This window comes from Anguilla rostrata, chromosome 9 (assembly GCF_018555375.3).
Source record: "Anguilla rostrata isolate EN2019 chromosome 9, ASM1855537v3, whole genome shotgun sequence".
Taxonomy (NCBI): domain Eukaryota; kingdom Metazoa; phylum Chordata; class Actinopteri; order Anguilliformes; family Anguillidae; genus Anguilla; species Anguilla rostrata.
The window spans coordinates 16241927-16261559 of NC_057941.1; the positions used below are offsets into that span (position 1 = coordinate 16241927).

The 19633-nt window shown below is 44.4% G+C and overlaps 2 protein-coding genes across 14 annotated transcripts in view; both read right to left on the reverse strand.

The window, feature by feature from the left end:
- The window catches only part of LOC135263036 (muscleblind-like protein 3), a 46618-nt gene extending 39669 nt beyond the window's left edge, over positions 1–6949 (reverse strand). For 2 of the 13 annotated variants that reach the window (XR_010332376.1, XM_064350595.1), the window contains exon 1: positions 6388–6949. The gene's annotated coding sequence lies outside the window, so the exon portion shown is untranslated. Of the gene's footprint in view, positions 1–636; positions 1793–3704; positions 4126–4867; positions 5965–6005; positions 6028–6058; positions 6342–6387 lie in introns of those variants that run through there. The other 11 variants (XM_064350604.1, XM_064350602.1, XM_064350605.1 and 8 more) reach the window with 11 other exon arrangements.
- Positions 6950–9332: 2383 nt separating this feature from the next.
- Positions 9333–19604, reverse strand: LOC135263039 (heparan-sulfate 6-O-sulfotransferase 2-like). Its single transcript, XM_064350609.1, has 2 exons — positions 18672–19604; positions 9333–13394 (listed from the first exon to the last, which is right to left on the reverse strand). Exons 1-2 carry the CDS (start codon positions 19241–19243, stop codon positions 12611–12613), a joined length of 1356 nt encoding a protein of 451 aa, XP_064206679.1. The 5' UTR covers positions 19244–19604; the 3' UTR covers positions 9333–12610.
- Between the last annotated feature and the right edge of the window lie 29 nt (positions 19605–19633).

Consider the following 19633-nt stretch of genomic DNA (forward strand, 5'->3'; position numbering starts at 1 on the left):
TGGACTGGGGCAGCCCAGTTACAGGCTACTGTGTGAGGCGGAAACAGACCCACAATGCACTGCGCTTAAATTACGTCCATTACGTCTGCCTAATGTTCAAAAACGGAAAGACGCTGATGATTTTAAAACTCAGTTTTTAAAAAATCGATCCCACGGGTAGCAGCGCGTTCATGTTTTAAAACACCGGCTGGCAGGGGTGCTCTTTTGCAGTGACGAATTACCGTTTTGAAAAACAGATTTTGCCCTTTTTAAGAAGGGAAACGTAATTGGCCCTGTAGCTCTCATCATCTTACGCCGGTGAAATGGACAGCTTTTAAATGTGCTTATGAAGGACAAGCTCCAGTTCACCCACAGAAATCAGGAGCGCTCTCACAGGAGTGAGAAAAAGGCCAAACCTGCATTTGGCATTTCAGGCAGAGGAACATATTATTATTAGTTGTAATGTTAGTAATAATAATACTGTTAATAATAATAATATTATAATAATTATTATTACTATTTTATTTTTACTTTGTGTTATGTATAAAAATAACAGTATTGCTAATAATAAGAATAATAATAACAGTAATAATAATGATAATAACAGTGATGATAAGTGCTTAAACAGTGCTTTAAAGTGAAGGGGGCGTGGCTCACCTCAGCTGAACTGCCTCTAGCACGTAGCACACCCACCCTGGAAGAGGACAGACTCTTCATTTTCGGCAACAAAAAAACATTCTCAGATCAATTTTGTGTTTGTTGTGCGTAACACCACTGTTCACAGCTGCCCTTCAAGCCTAGATACGTGTGAAAGCGGTATGTCAGCTCTGTGTCTGAAGAGGGGACACCAGACGGACAGTGTTAAAAATGCAGTATACACCTCGATTAACAATAATTCTTGTCAATCAAGGGCCAAGCAGAGAGCAAAAACTGAAAAAAAACTGCTTAGCCCATTTTCAACAGCTCATTTTCCTGTATGTGCCAGAGCCCGACAGCTTGGCCCCGATCCCTTCATTTCTTCACGCTTAATACGGAGGACGAGAGTTTCCCCACGGTCCCTTGCGCAGCACAAGACCAGAGCCAACCGCCTTTTCTGAGCACGAGGTACAGGGGATGAGAAAAACAACAGAGGGGGCAGGGCCTTTCAAAGCCAGGCCAGGTGAGACATCCCAACCCACGCCGTTAAAACCTAATTCTTCAGCAAACCTTAAAAAACGCTTTCGCTAGCCAGCTGGCCCTCTCAGGGGGGTTGGTCTACTGCTGTCAGGTCCCAGGCGTGGCCATTGTGCCGAGAACAGCAGGTCCCTCCGCAGAAAGTGGTAACCAACCCTGTTCCGCAAGGTCAACTGTCCTGTAGGTTTTCACTCCAACCCTAACAAAGCACGCCTCATTCAACAACTAGAGATCGCGCTGAGCGGCTAACTAGTAGAGTCAGGAGTGCCAAATGAATGTTGAAGTGAACTCCTACAGGACGGTAGATCTCCAGGAATAGGGCTGGTTACCACGGCTCTACAGCGTGATGCACGTCAGCTCTCCAGCAGCCCGTAACATTCAAGAGCCTCCTGCTCTCCCCCGCACAAAAAAACAAACGCACACAGATCAATCGGGGAGAAAGAATGAGAGAGAATTACAGAAATAAGAGGATATGAGAAATAAGAAAACCGTGAACTTAGGCTAAGTGAACTTAAATGACACACTACAGCGTATGTTTCATTTGTTCTTTGCCTCCTCTAAGCTCCAGTCACAAAAAAAAAGAGAACAAACAGTGCACACAAGCCTAGGGCATACAGTGTCACGGGTACACTAACGGTGCAATCTGCACAGAGGAAATTCATGTGAACCCTGCTGCTCGGGTGGGGGGGGTTGTCCAATCACATGTTGTGAAAATCCAATTTGCATATCAACCTGCCTTAAAAGACGGTTGGCAAGCCGATCATTACCATGCCAAGAGAAGCCAAGGCAAAGTTTCTGCCCCAAGGTTAAGAACTACAACAAAAGCTACTTAACCTCCCTCGCTCTCCTAAAAACCCTTAAACTCTTAAACTTTCGAACACACCGATGACGCGTTCATTCCAGGCCACCCGTGGGAACGCGACTCAGCGTTAGGCCCCGCTGCGCTTCCGTCTTCGTTCAGAGGCTTTCCGAAGTGGCGCTAGGACCCCTCGTTCAGACGCACCGCCGCTGACATAATGGCGGTGAGGGTGTCATGTTTCCTGGCAGTTAAAGGGGAAATGAGGACATTCTTGTGTGTACAGTAACCGCGCTGGAGCGTATCTACACGGGCCTTATCAGCTTTTTCGTGGAGTGAAAAGGGGGGAAAAAAATAACAGACAGGTACACAGTCCACAGGGCCGCAGGGAGCTCACAGAGAGCCAACCCGCGGCACGCGTTTAACGAGGCCAGACTCACGGCTACGACCAGACGGGCTGAGCGTCCGCCGCTGGATTTAAAGCTGAAACCAATGCCTCAGCTGGGCTACAGCTAACACACAACGACACATGGATGTGACAAAGAGGTCTTCAGCTTTGTTCGCTCACTGCTTTCAAACAAAAACAAATAAAAGCGCATGTGTCCGAATTATTCAGAAAAATGTTTCGACTCTGAAAACCAAACCACGCGTCTTTTTGCTCCGTGTCAACACCTCTCTCTGTCTGGGACCAAGACAAACACAGATTATAACAGGGCAGTGAGGAGACGGCTTTCTTCGGTCCCTTCCTGTACATGTGAGGGCATTGTTGAGCCAGACCTTCATTTTGTTTCTGTGCGATTACGGCCGACTGCCTGTCTGCGCTATCTGTCTGACACTGCTTTTACTGCAGAGTTAAGCCAAGGCTGCAGATAAGGGAGGCCATATGCTGAGCTTCCCACAGCCACCAGGTGACACTAGGTTAATGACCGCACAAAGAACGTGTCTGCGCGTCTGTGTGTGTGTGTGTACGACTGCACTGTGCATGCGTGTGTGTGCGAGAGTGTACCTGTGCACTGTGCGTGTGTGTGAGTGTGTGTACTGTGCATATGTGTGTGCAAGAGTGTACCTGTGCAGTGTGTGTGTGTGTGTGTATGTGTGTGAGAGAGTGTACCTGTGCACTGTGTGTGTGTGTTTGTGTGTGTGTGTGTGTGTGTGTGTGTGTGTGTGTGCGTGAGAGAGTGTACGCGCGTGCCTGTCTGTACGCATATGTATGTGTGTGTGTGCGCGCGCCTGCAGACAGGGCCGCTCGCTCCCATGGCGAAAGCAGGGGCTGCTCGGTCTGCGGCGTCCGCAGCTAAACCCCACCCACCCCCCCGCGCGGCCACGCGGTACGGCGAGCGCGCCGCGCCCAGACCCCGCCGCGCCCTCGCAGAAGGACGCCGCCCGTCTCCGCGGGAGGGGGGCGGGATGATCGGGCGGGGCGTTTTTCCAGATGAAACGCTGCCTGCTGAGAAATATGTGGCAGCTGTGCAGCTGGGCTGAAGTCACATCACTTCACCCCCACGTGTGAGCATGCGTGTGAGCGTGTGAGCGCGCGCACAAGCGAGACTCTGCATATCTGCCAGAGGTTACGGCCACAGACACAAAGAAAGAGGGGCGATTGGGAAACGAATGTAAAACGATGCCCGAGTCCTGTGAGATTCAATCCCAGAGCCACGATCGCATGTGTAACAAAAGGCTGAGAAACACAGCCCAGCCTAACCATAACTAGGCCTACATTCTAAATATTAAAACGGCAATCAAAATGAATCCATACCTTTTAAGCTTTCTCCCCACTGACACATTGCATACTGCACTATGTTATTCAGAGCTGTTCCTGACTTCAAAACGGGCTGTTCTGATCCTGGATGCTGACTGGCTGAGACCGCGCTCCACAGGGATCGTAAATCCGATTGAGTAACAGTTATTCAAACAGCCTGCTTGTACACAGAATGTCTTATCACTCCGTGCACAAACCGTTACTTACAAAATAAAACTACTAAATAACATTGTGTCATCAATTGTTTCTATACGCTATAACCGTTTTATAAAAGCAATACAGCACTCAAGGCCGTGCCCAACTCCGCAGTAGCCGTGACTGCATTCACAATACAGCACTGTCTTCCAGTGCCGTATTGCTTAATTGTGGAAATCTGAGTTAAAAATAGCTTCATCACGAAGTAGCTCAGGTTTTACAGACCTCAGATAAGAACTCACTGATAACGTTTTTTACAAAAAAATAAATAAATAAAAAAATCATTCACCGAGAGAAATCGTGTCCACTTTGTCTACGTCAAAACATTCCATCCCAGATAACCAATTTCATTTCGGCGAGAGCGATGGGACCAGAGGCGGACACACACACGTACACCTACTCGCAGCTCCAAATGCGCAGGCACGCACATCGACTCCCACACGCACGCACGAGTACAAAGCCACATACACAAAATGGGAGAGGGAGAGAGAGAGAGAGAGAAAGAAAAGCTCCCAGCCCACTCCCACACACCCTCTCTCCGGCCCGCTCGTCCTCTGCGCCGGTGCGGCCCCGCAGCCAGAGTCAGACTCCACGCACGCAACCTGTTGCTCTTTGCCCACGGACGGGCTACCATTAGAGAAACGACACGCAGCGCGTTCACAACCACTCAGCTGGTACACACCACCGCATGATGCAGGGAAAAAGCCGGAAAAATGAGAGAGAGAGAGAGTCGGAACAATGAGAGAGAGAGGGGGGGAGAGATAGAGAGAGAGGGCATTATAAACAAATAAAAATCTGACAGATACAGAAAAACAGACTTGCAGCAAGCCCGCTCAGTAGACCGGGGAGTGCCTGTTCTCAGGGAGTGATCCTGCCTGGTTCATTCCAACAGCACACCCCTCAAAAGAAACACACACCACAGGAAGCCATGCTGGGACACTTGACTCCACAACCTTTTCACACACCTTGACACACATGAACGACTTCTGACTGCTGAATTGCGTAGCTTGTTTGAGCCTGGTGTAAATTCAGCCCTGCTCAGGGTCAGATCAGGGCACCTTCATCTTCAGTAAGAACTAGAGCTGCCCACAGACAGAGCTGGGTCACAAGAATAGTGTCGGCATAGTCTCAAAGCTCCATGACAACCAACTCCTAGGATACCGCTTGCTCCATAAGGAACCCCAACCCAACAATGCATGTTTACATTTTAGAAAGTTCTCAAAAACAACCACAAACACAGATTATTCTGCTACTTGAATATATTAACTTGTCAACTTTCTGTCCATCCATACATTCGCCAGCACACACGTAAATTCATTACACAATCCCAGTCACATAACTGGAGAACGCATTCAAATGTCACCTAAAGTATTTTCAATACATATGAGAGTGTCGTACATTATTACAACGACCTAGTTGTAATGTCCAAAACAATATTTAGATCTAACAACAAAAAAGAAGTGCAACAATGACTTGCATACAAAATCAGTGAGAAAAGGAATGGAATTAACTGTATTGCTATAAACTAGCGCCTCTCCACAACGTGATGAATTCATCAGACCATGTTTGGACCACAAATAATTTAGTCTAGTTAACATTAGTTACGCTGGTTTTAAAAAATCTGACTTTAATCGGTGTCTGTGTCGTGTAGCTGTACAACACATGCATCAACAATAATTATGCAATTTACAGTCGGTTTGATTGAAATTCCCAAGACACACGGTGTGCGACATTCCTCTCAATGGATTTAGGCTACATCAAGGTTTGATTCCAGATGAGTAGGTCTGAGATGACTAGGCATTAACTACCGGCTATACATGTTCATCATTCACCGGGAATAACAACATCCAAAAAAATTCTAAAATTATATGATGCACTTCGAATGTCAAAATCATAATCAATACCGTGACAAAGTGTCAACAAATAATAATAAAGAAACAGTTAACCCCCTATCTCGAAAGCTGGACATTGCTAGCTTGCTACTAGCACTGGTTACTTTGATTGGGGTGTTCCTGCCAGGTGTCGCTAATAATATTGAATAGCAAGCCAGCCAGCTATCAACAAATAAACAGCGCAAAAGCGAACCACCAAAAATATACTGACATGAAAAACAGCTTGCGAGAGATAGCTAGCGTTAGTGCTAAACTCTGTCCAACCTGTTGTGTTGAAGATCCTGTCTGTCTACACAGTGATCTCAGCTGTAGCTAGCCGGCCGAATTGGCTAGCTAGGTTGGCCACACATCAGCAACCACGCCAGGGTATTATTCTGCTGCTAGCTGGTGCCAACTTGCTTCAAAAACAAGTTATAGATAGAATCAACCTAGTGAACTAATACATATATTGCAATTAAAGTCGTTAAGTTGACACGCTAACCATGTATCTAACGAGATCCTTTGCTAGCCACTTAGCAAACACCAGCTAGCTATAAACTAAACAACATGCGCACATTATGAATTGAGTGACAGGAAGCTATAAAGGTTCTTACCTGTTCGCACAGCAGCCAAATTCAACTCCCCAGTTTACAATTTTTCTTATTCATAGATTAATTATGGGTTGCAACAATTTTTTTTTATTAATAATAGCTAGAAAGCAACGTCAGATATGAAGGGTTGTAGGACACGCGGTTTTAATGAAAAGAGAAAACTTATTTTGCGAGCAAGCTAGCGTACATTAATAGCAGCTAAAATAAAAACGCATAGATAGCTAAGCGCCTAGCTGCGGGATGGCTGTAGCTGGGTTCTAAAAGTACGCATGAAAATCACCAGAAAAGAGCGACAGACGAAGCACTAACATGCGTTATGGGAAATGTCGTTAAATTAAAAAAAAAAAAAAAAAGAAGAAGAAGAGAGGCGAGGCGAAAACGAGGGAGGGCTGAAGGGAGGGGTGGAAGTGAAAGTGCTGGTTTGCATACGGCTACCGAATTGCACTACCAGCTACGCAGTGCCTCCATTTTAGGGGAATCCCAGTCTTTCTTTTCTCTCCTTTTCGGTTTTCTCTGGGAAGCAGGCAAAGCTCGAGGGCGGAGACTCCCGGGGCGCGAGTCGGGAACGGTGGGCTCCAGTCCGTTGCGCGGGAGAAGCCTGCTCATTCTGTCACTGACGTCTTTTTTGCTACTATTGAACAAGATTTTGATCCATAGCATTAATGCAAGAGTACTGAAGGGTTGCTACTGAACCAAACTTTGAGAGTGAAAAAGAACTTGATTCAAATACTTGACCATTCCAGAAATCAGATCTCAAAAAGATAAACACAACATCTACTTTTGTTTTAGACCTCACTAACAACCCAAACATAGCCTATATGATGTTTTGGACATCTCCCTTTAATGTAATGAGAATTCTTAAATTAAGAATATATATTTATAGTGGACATATGTTCCTGTGTTAATGATTTCAGAACCAGTTAAACTTTATTTTTTACTGTTTCCTTGATGAGTTGATCTGTAAGATAATATTTTGGCTATAACTTCTAGTTACAACTGTCCTTGGAAGACTTTCACAAATAGAACTACAGAGGATACACTGTAAGATGCAAACCACTACTCAGCCACAAAACAGGATGGGCAGGTTACAGTTTGCTACGAAGTACTTAAAAGATGGCAAGAGGAAAGTATGGAGGCAAAAAGGAGCTTCCCAAGATCCCCCCCCCCCCCCCCCCCATCTGTGAAACATGGTGGTGGGGGGTGTCTAGGTTTGGGTGTGCATGGCTGCCACAGGTACTGGCTTACTTGTCTTCATTGATGTAACTGCTGACAGCAGCAGCAGAATGAATTCTGAAGTGTACAGAAGCGCCTTATCTGCTCAAGTTTAAGCAAATACCTCTAAACTCATTGTATGGTACTTCACTTCCTTCCGCAGCAAGACAATGATCCCAAACACACTGCTAAAGCAAAAAAAATGTTTTTCAAAGCCAAAAACTGTAACATTCTTGACTGGCCAGGTCAGCCACCTGATCTGAATCCAATTGAACATGTGTTTCATATGCTGAAGATACAACTTAAGTCAATAAGCAGGAGCTGAAGATACACTACATTTACAAAAGTATGTGGACAACTGAACATCACACCCATATGTACTTGTTAAACATCTCTTTCCAAAGCCATGGGTTTTAATATGGAATCGGACCCCTTTTGCTGCTGTAACAGCCTCCACTCTTCTGGGAAGGCATTCCAGTATATATATATGAGTTTTTGATGACAAAAACATGCTGCAGTGAACATAGTTTCAAAATGTCATAGTATTTATATTGAATGTCACTTTTAGTACAATATAGCCTATGGTTTTTGATACTAAGACCACAGATTCATGTGCCCATATAAATGAATTGCTTGGTTTATTTGGATTTCTCACTCCCTTGTTAAGATGAAATTCACTAGCCAGTACATTTAGAATAATATATTCACTGCCATCTTTTATATAACCATAAAATAAAGTGCTACAACTATGATGAAATAAGTCAGACTGCAGTAAAGTTAGCTGCGATTTTCTTAAACATTCCCGTGTTATATGGCATTTTAAATGTTTTTGAGATAATGTAGTTAGTAACAGGATAAGGCTAATTTATGTGTTCTGTCCCTGAATTAGGAGAGTGCTTATCATAGTTATTTACCAAGTTCCCAATATGGCTTGACACATGCTGTCATAAATTTTTATATTGCAATTGTAATTTCTTCATTTTATTTCTTTTATGTAACATGCTTTTTATTGAACAAGGTAATCTTCGTATGTTTATTATGCAAGAAAAAATATGTTTGCAAGAGGAATATTTAAATGACTTTCTTTTGGATTTTCATCCCTAGTACTCCTCTGTCTACTTTCCCCTTAATTGCATTGGCTTGGCTCTTTGCTTTCAGTGCTCTTCTTTTCATCATGGAAGTATCATCTCCTGTATGACACGTATGCACAAACAGATATTGTTTGAACAAAGTAGTTTGCTGATGATTGTTGCATTTCATCTTGCCCTTTCATTACACACAGGGACACAAAAAGGAAGTGAGGGTGTGCTTGTGTACGTGTGTGGATAGATGAACCTGTGAACGCTCCTACCACCCACGCAGAAAAAAAACCCCACGCAGTCAAAATTTCACAGGTAAACCAGGTAACATTCGAACCTCTATTGCATTCAAGGAATGCATATACATACACGTCTATGAGACAACAAATTCAGCCCCACCTCATTTGACCAACTCCCCACCCAGCTCCCACTTCCTGTGCAGTACCGTGGCCATACCTGTCCAGACTCGGCTACATTCTTGGGGGAGTGGGAAGCAGTAGGGGGAGGGGGCAGGGGGGAGAGAAGAGATCGAGAGATGAGGTAACAGATGGCTGACAAACCTGTGAGCAGGAGCCATGTTTGTTGGTAGAATGCAGATCTTGTTGGCAACATATTGCAATGTGTTTTCAAGAATTGTCATTCATAACATATTTTCACAAAAGACATACATCATATTTACCACAACATCAAAGAAAATGTAACTTTTTGCCAGCTTTTGAAGAATAGAGTTAGATCTTCCTAAGATGCCTGTGATTATATCTCTGCAGAGAAATAGGATGAATTTTGCACAGGCCTAGTAATCACTTGCTTTTACAGTATCTGTTAAATGGGAAGACACTCATATATCGTATCTTCTCGACTTACACACATACAATGAAATCTAAGGAAAAGGATCATGGTTTGAATTCTGAAGGAAGAGTGAACATTAATGTAGTTATCGCCACCTACTGGAGACACGGGTGACTCATGCTTGCCACTGAATGTACACAACTCCAGTTACCGGTTTGCACGCTGTTGCCCCCTTAAGGAATGCATTGTACATTGCCGACCACACCAACCCACACACTGTAGCTCTAGAACACATTACCAATAAACAAGTCTGTACCATCATCTACAGTGAGGTTGTAGGAGTATGACTGTGTGATCGTGTGATAGTGATTGATAATTGGTGTATGGTACTTGCACGGACTAACCATTTCCTGTAAATAATTTGAAACAATTTTGTAAATAGATATCCATTTAGGCCATTGTTGATTTTTGTGGCATACATTTGGAAAAATGCCCTGAAATGGGTCGGAAAAGTGCTGGGGAAGGAAAGGAGATCTAAGTGTGAGAGAAATACTCAAGACACTTGTTTTTTTCAAGTTCATCAATGCCAATAGTTTTAACTTCAAAAATATCTTCAACAATCTCACAAGAACAAATACCCTAAATATTTACAGATTAATAAATAACACGTGTCACACCTTACCATACAAGCACCAAAATAAAAAGGTAGAAAGTGAAACTGTAGCAGACAGAAAGACACACGCCCTTCCAATATCTGTTCAGACATGACATGTCTTACTAAAACATTCTTAATCTCTCTCACACACACACATATACACCCAGTAACAGCTTGGTAGGATCAAAAAAACTTCAAAATAATTCGTACATAAAATAAAAATTCAGCTTAAGAGAACAGTATTCACATCATTCATCCAGAAGTTATTTCACCAGTTTAATCCAAAGACTAAATACCAAACGTGGGAGTGCTTAAATCTGAGGAAGAATTTTTAAAAAAATTAATCTGAGAACTATTTCTAGAGAATTCAGGGGAAAAAATCAGGCAAAAGGAGAATCACTGCATAATAAATAACTAACAACTAAAAGCAGCAATTAGTTATAAATCAAATGAACCAAATGTTCAAGATGTAATTACACTGGGACAGATCAAAGTCAGGGCTAAAGAGTTGCGTGCAAATAATATCTTAGAAAGCAGAAAAACGTTAAGATATGAGAAATGTAATTAACATAAATCAGACTCAGAATAATGCAATTGTGATATACCAGAAAAAACCTACATTTACAGAAACTAGGCTGGATCCCTAATTGACTTCAGGAATAGAACTTTGCTGCCTGGGATTCAGAGCTGAATTTTCTTAACAGAAAGTACCAAATTAACCAGGACAGGTGGTTCTTGGGGACCATGTACCATTCTATTATTGTATACGATTGACCTGGGCAGACATGACTCACAAATCCTTTTCTGAAACGGTTAGGAGTCAACATGATAAAAAGAGAACAAACAACCCAGAAGCCAGCAAAGCATCTCTTTCCCTTTAGTCCTTACAATACGGACTAGACCTCCATACTTTTCAGTCCACAAAGATGCAATGACAGCATGGAAGGAAAAGTGGTCCTAAAGTCATTTTTGGATAAAGCACAGAGGTCTGTTTACCTACATAAAATAATACACAAAACAGTTTTTTTGGTTTGTGCTTGGGCTATCTGTGAATAAGGCCTGCATATTCATGGCTGCCTCTATTCAGTTTATTTGTTTTCATGCATTTAAAAAATTGAGTGCGGTCTGTACTGAATCAGTACTGTGATAGAGCCAACACTAGCCAGAAGTTCTGTAGGGTGAAGAGAAGCACAAAAGGGTCTAGCATTGCCTCTAATCACACACCATCAACCTCCACTGGTCAATTGGGCACTCACAATTAAAATCAGGTCAGCTGCACATGAAGGGTTTTCCTCTGACTTATGTCTGTGAGACAGCAAGCAGCAGCTGTGTTATAAGAGGTGGAGGCTAACATCACTCACTGTAGAGGAGGGCATGTGCTTATCTGCAAGCTCCCAAATCTACAATGAAGGTTTTGGTGAGGGTTTCCGCGTGAGCATGACTGGGTATCTAAATTGGCCAGAAAAAGGGGGCAAAAGCAGAATCTCCAATCACCGCAGTGTCCTCCAACAATTTGGGAGGGCGCCCACAGGCAATGGGTGTCCTCTGAAGAAAGTGTGACCAGTTGCCAAATCACCAGCTGAACTGCAGTTTCTGCAACGGTGTTATTTTGCGATTAGGGGATACTCTGCCAATGAAGCTATGCTACAGCCAATCACGCACCATTTCACAGTGCCCGTACCAGCAGTTGGCAATGGAAAAGTCTGGATGCATCCCAGCTATGGGGTGCACCATTGCACTTAAAGCAAGTTCCTCAGCTGGATAAACGCACTTGGTTTTCCATTTCATTTTTAGTTCATTACACCAATGCCTTTTATATTCTGCCTAAATCAACACCATTGTAAGTGCTGCAGGCCCACAAATCCAAACATTAAATGACTGAATACTGGATAGCATTTCAATATGTCAGGGGTTTCATAAAAGCTGTGCTGATCTGACATCAGCTCCCAACCGCATAAAACAACAGTCACTGCAAGAGTGAAAAAAAAAACCACACAGACCATCACAACTTAAGCGCTTTCATCATTTAACGCGACTAAAAAACTACTTTCAGGAATGTGAATGAGGTAAGAACTAGATGTACAAAAAGTAACAATGGACAAAATGAAGAATCAAATTCCTCAATTTCAGTGTTTATATTCATCAAGTCTATGTAGAGATTAAGCATTATTCTGCCATGTTTCTACTGTCTTTTTATGGTGAAACCAAAAGGAAAATTTCCACTGTGTCAATAATAAAGTTTCATATTTGTATTTAGTATTTTAAAAAATGTAAAAGAAATTCCTCACAGTCACAGTAATGATTATTCTAATAAATAATCAGTGTTAAAAACTGGCCTAAAAGTCTCAGTGACATCACTAAAGTAGGTATTGGGGAGATTGGAGGAAGTGCTTGGTGAAATGGGGCAAATCAAGCTGAGGAACCGAACCAATCAGCTTGAGTTTATCCCATTCACCTTGTGCTCCCCAACACTCCCACAATGCCTCACTGGTTACCGCCAACGCTCCACATTCTCCAAGTAGTCCCGAAAAGGACCCTGCCTTTGGCCCTCCTCCCCTTCTCCCCACCCCTCCTCCCACTGGACCGGAGCAGGAGGGGGGTGCGGCTCCGGCCTCGGGGGTCTCTGCGGCCGCGCCCTCCGCTGCTCCCCGCCGCGCGTCCTCCGGCTCTCGTGCCGGCGGCGGCGGCGGCGTGCCCGTCCGCGCTCCCGCTGGCGGGCGAGGCGGTAGCGCTGCAGGAAGAGGTCGCGGGCGTACTCGTACAGCTCCGCGTCCCAGCGGTTGAGCTCCAGGATGCGCCGCCGCGCCTCGGGCCCCGCCCCCGCGCCGGCCACCCGCGTGCCGCCCAGCTGGGCGAAGGGCCGGACGAAGCGGAGCCGGAAGGCGCGCTCGAACAGGTACTGCGTCCCGCGCTGGAACTCGGTCAGGCCGAAGAAGGCCAGGCCCCGCAGGTTGCGCTTGGCGCTCTCCAGCAGGGCGGCGCCGCGCTCCCGCTCGCTGGTGGCCGACAGGTTGTAGCAGCCCACCAGGCTGAGGTCGGCCAGCATGCGCGTCTGCCGGTTGTTGGCCAGGTTGTGGGGGCAGTCCATGAAGGCCTCCAGCGAGCAGCCGGACCAGTCGTCGCCCGGGTAACAGGCGGGCAGCTCGGCCGGCGTCGGGGAGCGCCCGTCGCACACGTGCCGCGCGGCCTTCCAGGTGGCCCCGCGCTGCACGTGCCGCCACTCGCTCAGGTAGCGCCACACCGGGTCCCGCAGGATGCTGATGTAATGGTACGTCCTGCAGAGAGAGGGCAGCAAATCTGAGAGGTGGACTTTGGGTTTACACCATTCCAGTCAGTTCACATCACTACTATACACCGTACAAATATGGCTGCTTCATCCTTTAAATCTACTTATTAAAAAGATAAATCATCTATTCACTGATTTAGTCGTAATATAATGTTATATTAAAGGAGTATAACCAAAATGCCATTAAGGTGCTATTAAAACTACAGTCCAAGTCCAATTTGGTATTACAGACTAACCTAAATTATCAATGTTGTTTTTTCATGAGCCATATTTTAGAACATTAGACTAAATGGAATAATGATGATCTCTCTGAAGTATTCAAATTAAAAGAAGTCATGGCTGAGATGAAAAAAAATGAAAATACCAGAACTCCATAAAGAGCAGTTTCAGTTATGTATTACATGTGCACTGTTCCCACATAAATTATAAGCCTTTCTGTGAACTAAATATCATAACATTACTTAAACATTAAATTCTCAAAGCGTAATGCAGTTCAAATCAAGCACAAACCACACCATCGCAGACGCCATCTGTTAAAAATATAACTTGAAAAGGGGGAAATACATTTAAATGTATCCAGAGGGTATTCAAAATGATTAATTTATTATTATAGTCAACTCTTGTTTCAGTGCCTCCTGAGGCATTTATGACCTTACGGTTTTATTGGTAATTTCAGACTTTATATTAACCAAAAGGCATCAACATACTATGGAGGGAAATATAAAATTAAATATAAAATATACAAAACGTGATATTTATATTTGGTGCACATTCCATATTCATTTTCTATTGCCTGTTATCTCGTGTGACTTTTTCCACAACTTACCATGCAACCAAACGCACTGAATTAATCCTGCTGATAACGTAAGGCTTTATTATTAGTTTTCATATCCACACTGAGCGAAGAATACTTTAAGTGGTCGGTTGTCAAGACAGCTACATTTCGTCCAATAACAGTACGTTTCCAGCATCTGCGGTCTCGCCCACGTGCAGCCCGTAAAGGGCCTGAGGTGACCCGGGCTGTTCCTCCTCCCGCAGCCACATTCCGACACACCCCGCACCGCCTCCCCCCCCCTCCCTGTCCAAACTTCCGCCTATTCGTTTATCCTCCACCCCCACATTCCCCCGTCTCGCCTTTTGCCGTTTTTCATCCCTCCTTCAACTCTTCCGCTCACTCCTCCCACGTTTGCGCTCTTATCTGCTCGGCTCCCTGTGTTCCTCGGAATTCTGTTATCGTAACCCGAGCAGGTCAGACCGCCGGCAAGCTCTCGGAGTCGGGCGGAGGGATGGCTGCAGGATAAGGAATATCCCACACAGTGGAGCGATGAAGTGGAGAAACGGGCTTCTCTTTCTCTCTGTCTCTCCCAATACTTAAAACTTTAATTGTGCCCTTATACTTCACAGACATTTAAACAAGTGATCACTCTTTCAACACATTCTCCCATTTCCACCCTGTGGATTCACCCTTAATTTCCCTCTCATATTGCCCCCCCCTCCATCTTACTAAACACCAGGGCCCCTACCGCCCTTGCCTGGTTTTTTTTTGTTGTTGAGTGGGTTCATTCAAAGTACCATTCATTTTTCATTTATGAGGCCAAAACAGAAATGGATTTGCCACTGATTCGCCCACCTCAGCAACCACACGCAGACCCAGCGTGGTCTCAACTCAGTTGGCAGACTCTTACTGTGCACGCATATTTACCCACCTTTCAAAAGGCCTCCCATAAAGTCACTGCACATGTGCAAAACACACACAAGGCCTATCCGGGATTATGATGCGGCAATCATTGACTGGTGCCTTTTTATTGAACTGAATCTGGATTCAGATTAATCAAAGAAGAGAATGGCGTGTCCACAAGCTACAGTTTGATCGTTTACGGTTACATTTTGGCTGTAACAAGTCAGACAATCAAAAACCGATTTTAAAAAATGTATTATCCAGGCACAGTCCGTAGCAGGGTGTCCAACTCAACTCTCCATCAGCGGTTTGATTCCCCACCGTGGCACTGCCTGTATTATGACCCCATTCTCTCTCTGCTCCCCCCATCTGAACAAAGTTATAAAAATAACTAAGGGGGACGGACTGTCCGCTCTCCTACCACTAAAAATGAAAGCTCTAATAATCAGCTGCTGTATGCAGGCATGCAGTATGCATACGTGTCAGGGGACCTCCGCCTCAGCCTGAGTGCCTGAACAGAAACCGGTGTAAAAAGTGCCACCCGAAAACATCGCGTTCATGCGACACCTTTCTGAACTGATGTAGGGTAGCGTGTGTTACGTGCAGTAGGTGTGGGAACATAGGGGGCAGAACTAGGCCACTGTTTATTATTCAGGAAGCAGCAAGTGTGGCCTGGTGACAGCATGCATTCTTAAAGCACTGTTTAGCACTGCTATTGAAAAGCACACGCGATACCTGCATGCACACATGCAGTAAAGCTACTGTACTGATGGACTAATTTACGGTGAGAATGTGATGGGCATCAAGTGGTCAGAGTCTGGCTGTGGATTTGCGTTCAATAGGACCGTCTTACGCTACGAGTTACTGTAGGAGCTTGTATGTGTGTCTGCCTGCGTGTAGAAGACCAAATCAATAGAGTACCCAAAGAGGAGGGCAAATTCTTTGCTCACAGAGCCAAACAGAGTTTACTCTCATTCACAAACCAACCGAATACGAAACAAACAAATAGCAAATGCAGAAAAAAGGCACACATACCTACTTAGAAGAGAACCAGACAGACACACAGATGAGCAATACACAGATGGGCACAGATCCATCATTTTGACAAATTACTACTAAAACAATCAATTCAAATTTATGCAGGTGCACGAAAACCTTCTTCCAGAAATGCTTAATGCTTCTAATAAAAAATTAACCGAATCAATGGGAAGTGAAAAATGAAAAAGCAATACTTGTGTTCCGGTGAAAATCATTTAAATTGTTTCTGCTAAATGGGATGTTTCAGATACGTGCTGCGTAACATAGCAACGCCTTGTTACACAAAGGAAATCAGGATGCAGTGCTATTACCAAAATCAATCCCACCCCCACTTTCACAGCAGGCTCTGCCAAAGGAAATTAGAGCCAACATGTCTGCTGGCTGGCTGCAAACAGGTGAGCTGCTGGGCACATGTAGGGCGATGTCTGCCTAGCGACACACTTCTATTTCAGGTTGTCGTGGAGATGTGCCATTTTTATACTTTTTACCCTCTGTATTGTTTTTAAGGCAAGATAACAGCAAACAAATTCATTTCACTGAATAGGATACAGTATCACTTGGCTTGACTATGCTGTACCATTAACCTTCACAAAAGCATGTTTATACCACTACAAATAAAAAACATGCTGCAGCAAGCTATTGTAGGTTTTATCATTGTAAGTGTTTGTACATGTTTACGTAGTTATTTTTTTGTTTTAATTCAGTTTAAATACATTTAATGAGAACATTTTCACTTGATGAAATGGGTCAAAAGTTGGATTCTTTCAAGATCAGCAACTGTATGTGGGCTTATCCTCTTACTACACCAGGAACACAAAGCAGGAGCCACATATCAACATCCAGCAGATCCAGTTTCCATAAAAACATGCACATATCAAGTGCGACAAAACACAGAATATTCTCTGAAAAGTGTGCCTCATATGGGAAATTGGCCAGAGAAGTGTCTGCTTTAAGAAAATGACAGTTTGTGACTTTCAGTAAAATGACGTTCAGTAGGGTATTAAAAAAACAGTGTCCACAAAAGCCCACCATTACCACATGGCGTTGCAATTACACGGCTATTAATCACCAGACTGACACTGCCAGACTGAACCCAAGAGTAAATCCCCTCAACCAGCTCCACACAGACAAGTGGAGAGCGGGGCCAACGTCCGCACGACAGACCCGTCAGTGCTGAATGGGGGACACGCTCGGCTGTGAGGGGCCAGATGTTGTCGGGCCCCCTTCCGTTCCCCTCTTGGCCCCCGGAGAATTAAAACTAAAACCCGAGATAAAAGAAAAGCGGAAGACGCCGGCTGTCGAGAGTAAACAAGGCGGTCCTGGCGTCAGCCCATTGTTTCTGCTCGACAGACAAATGAGGCTCTCCTGACAGGGGGGCGACACGCTAACCCACAGCGCAGACAGAGGGGAGGGGCTGGGGGATGGAAGAGTCACCATCCTTAATTTCTCTCAAGGACTGTAATGAAATTCAACTGTTAAGTGGTCCTCAGACCGTTCAGGCTGCAGATTTAATACTGACAGTGACATTTTGTAGCACTGTTGTCAATGAGAGTCACGCTCAAGAGACTAAGGACCTTCTTCAAAATAGATCTGGTTTCTCTCTTCAGTGGTGGCAATGCGGTTCAAGTGGGAGTATTTGAAAATGCGACTAATATTTCAACAAAATCATGTCAGAGCTCCTTCAGTGCCTGTTTTGTCACAAACAACTTTGAATCCAAAATTGCACTTTTTTCAATAAACCTGTATTGGATTACATAGAAAATTTGAAGTGGGATTATTTGAAAATGCTACAGTATAATTTCACACACATGGAGTGAGCGGTAGATCAGGACCTCTTCTATCATCAGTGATACAGTAATGATAATACAGCAATTTTTCACTCAAATCAGGTCAGTGCTGCTTCAGGTCTTCTTCTTTCATAAGCAAGTGTCAAAAGTTTGAGACCTTTACATTTCGGGGAGAAACTGAAATCCAATATGCCTCTTTTTCAATATGTTTATATTAGTGTATTGGTTTCTATAGACAGTATTAAGTGTTATATTTCATCCACACCATTTCAAATGTACATTAGATTATGAGGAGAAAAATGCGTGAGACACTTGGGTAGGCTATCTGAGCTTTCTATATTACAGCCTTTAAAACAAATTCGATGTGAATGTAGCCTAAATTAACAATGTAAATAAAAACGGCCACATTGCCACCATTCGCAATTTATCCTAAGAGGTGGAGCTCACTTTTCGAAGCACATTACAGTCTCTGCAAACGCGCAAGGGAGAGAATGAAAGCATAGAATCGCGTAACGCAACAGTGGGCCGGAAGACCGGAAATTTCGAATCGGGAGCGAACTTCGATGTCGTCAGCACGACATAGACAAGGTAAACTGTGAAAATAAAAAGTTATAAAATGACGCTCATGTCACACTTGTGTGCGTTTTGTGCGCTCACTTAATTCTGTCGGCAGAAAATGTGTTTAGTTGCAATGACATGTTAGAATAATCGCAGCAAATACGTAATTATCCGGCTCGGTTGTTCTTCTTACTACAGGACTCACCTGGGAACCTTCTGCGTCTTGTTATGCTCTGCTGTGCCCATGCGCGACGGCACGCATCTGGTGAGTTCGGTCCAGTCCGCGTGCAGCCCACAGCTCCAACCGGTCGAAAAGCGCGAGAACAACCAGGTCTCCCGCTTACCTGGCCGGTAACAGGTGCACTTTTTCTGGCCAGCCGGACACTCACATGGCCTCTCCAGCTGAATATTGCGCACTAGGTGGCGACCAAATGTGGTACCCCCGGTCTTTTGGATATGTAGAAAGACAATCACATCATCGCCCTTAATATCGAAATCAACTGTGCGCCTCAGGTCATTTGTGGTGAAATTAAAACGGGGCACGAATCGGGCGAGAGTGCCGTCTTCTGAAATGTACGGGTCCCGTCCACTAACCTCTCCTTTACTGCTTCCACTACGAGTCCCTGATGTAGTTTCACCCAATTTAGACAGCGAACTCAGACGCAACTGCAATTTGCAATCTGTGCCAGGGCACGCATACTGTAACACTATTATACCAAACAAAAGCGCAATCAACAGGGCCAACAGAAGCCGACTATTGTTGGACTTTTCATCCATCTTTTCGTGCGAAACCAAGTAACATTACTGAGCTGGACAACACACTGCATCGGGTAAATCTAGATAACTAGCTAGATGGCTCTTCGACGGTCAAATACCCAGCCAGCAAGTTATAGCCTATAGCAGCAAAAAGAGAGTAGTGCATTTAGAGCTGGCCAGATCGTTACTGAGACAGAGACAAAGACAAAAATACGGAACACGCGAATTCCTGTAACTCTCCTCTTCCCTACTACTATGCATTTGCTCTGTCAGTCTCTGTGTTTAGCTCTTTATCTTCCTCCTAAGCTCAATGGCGGGTTACTGCCTTAGCGGTGCACACCGCCACCTACTGGAGTAGATGGACTTAGTAATGTAGATCCTACTATATAGGAAAGTCAGTAGCACTTCGTG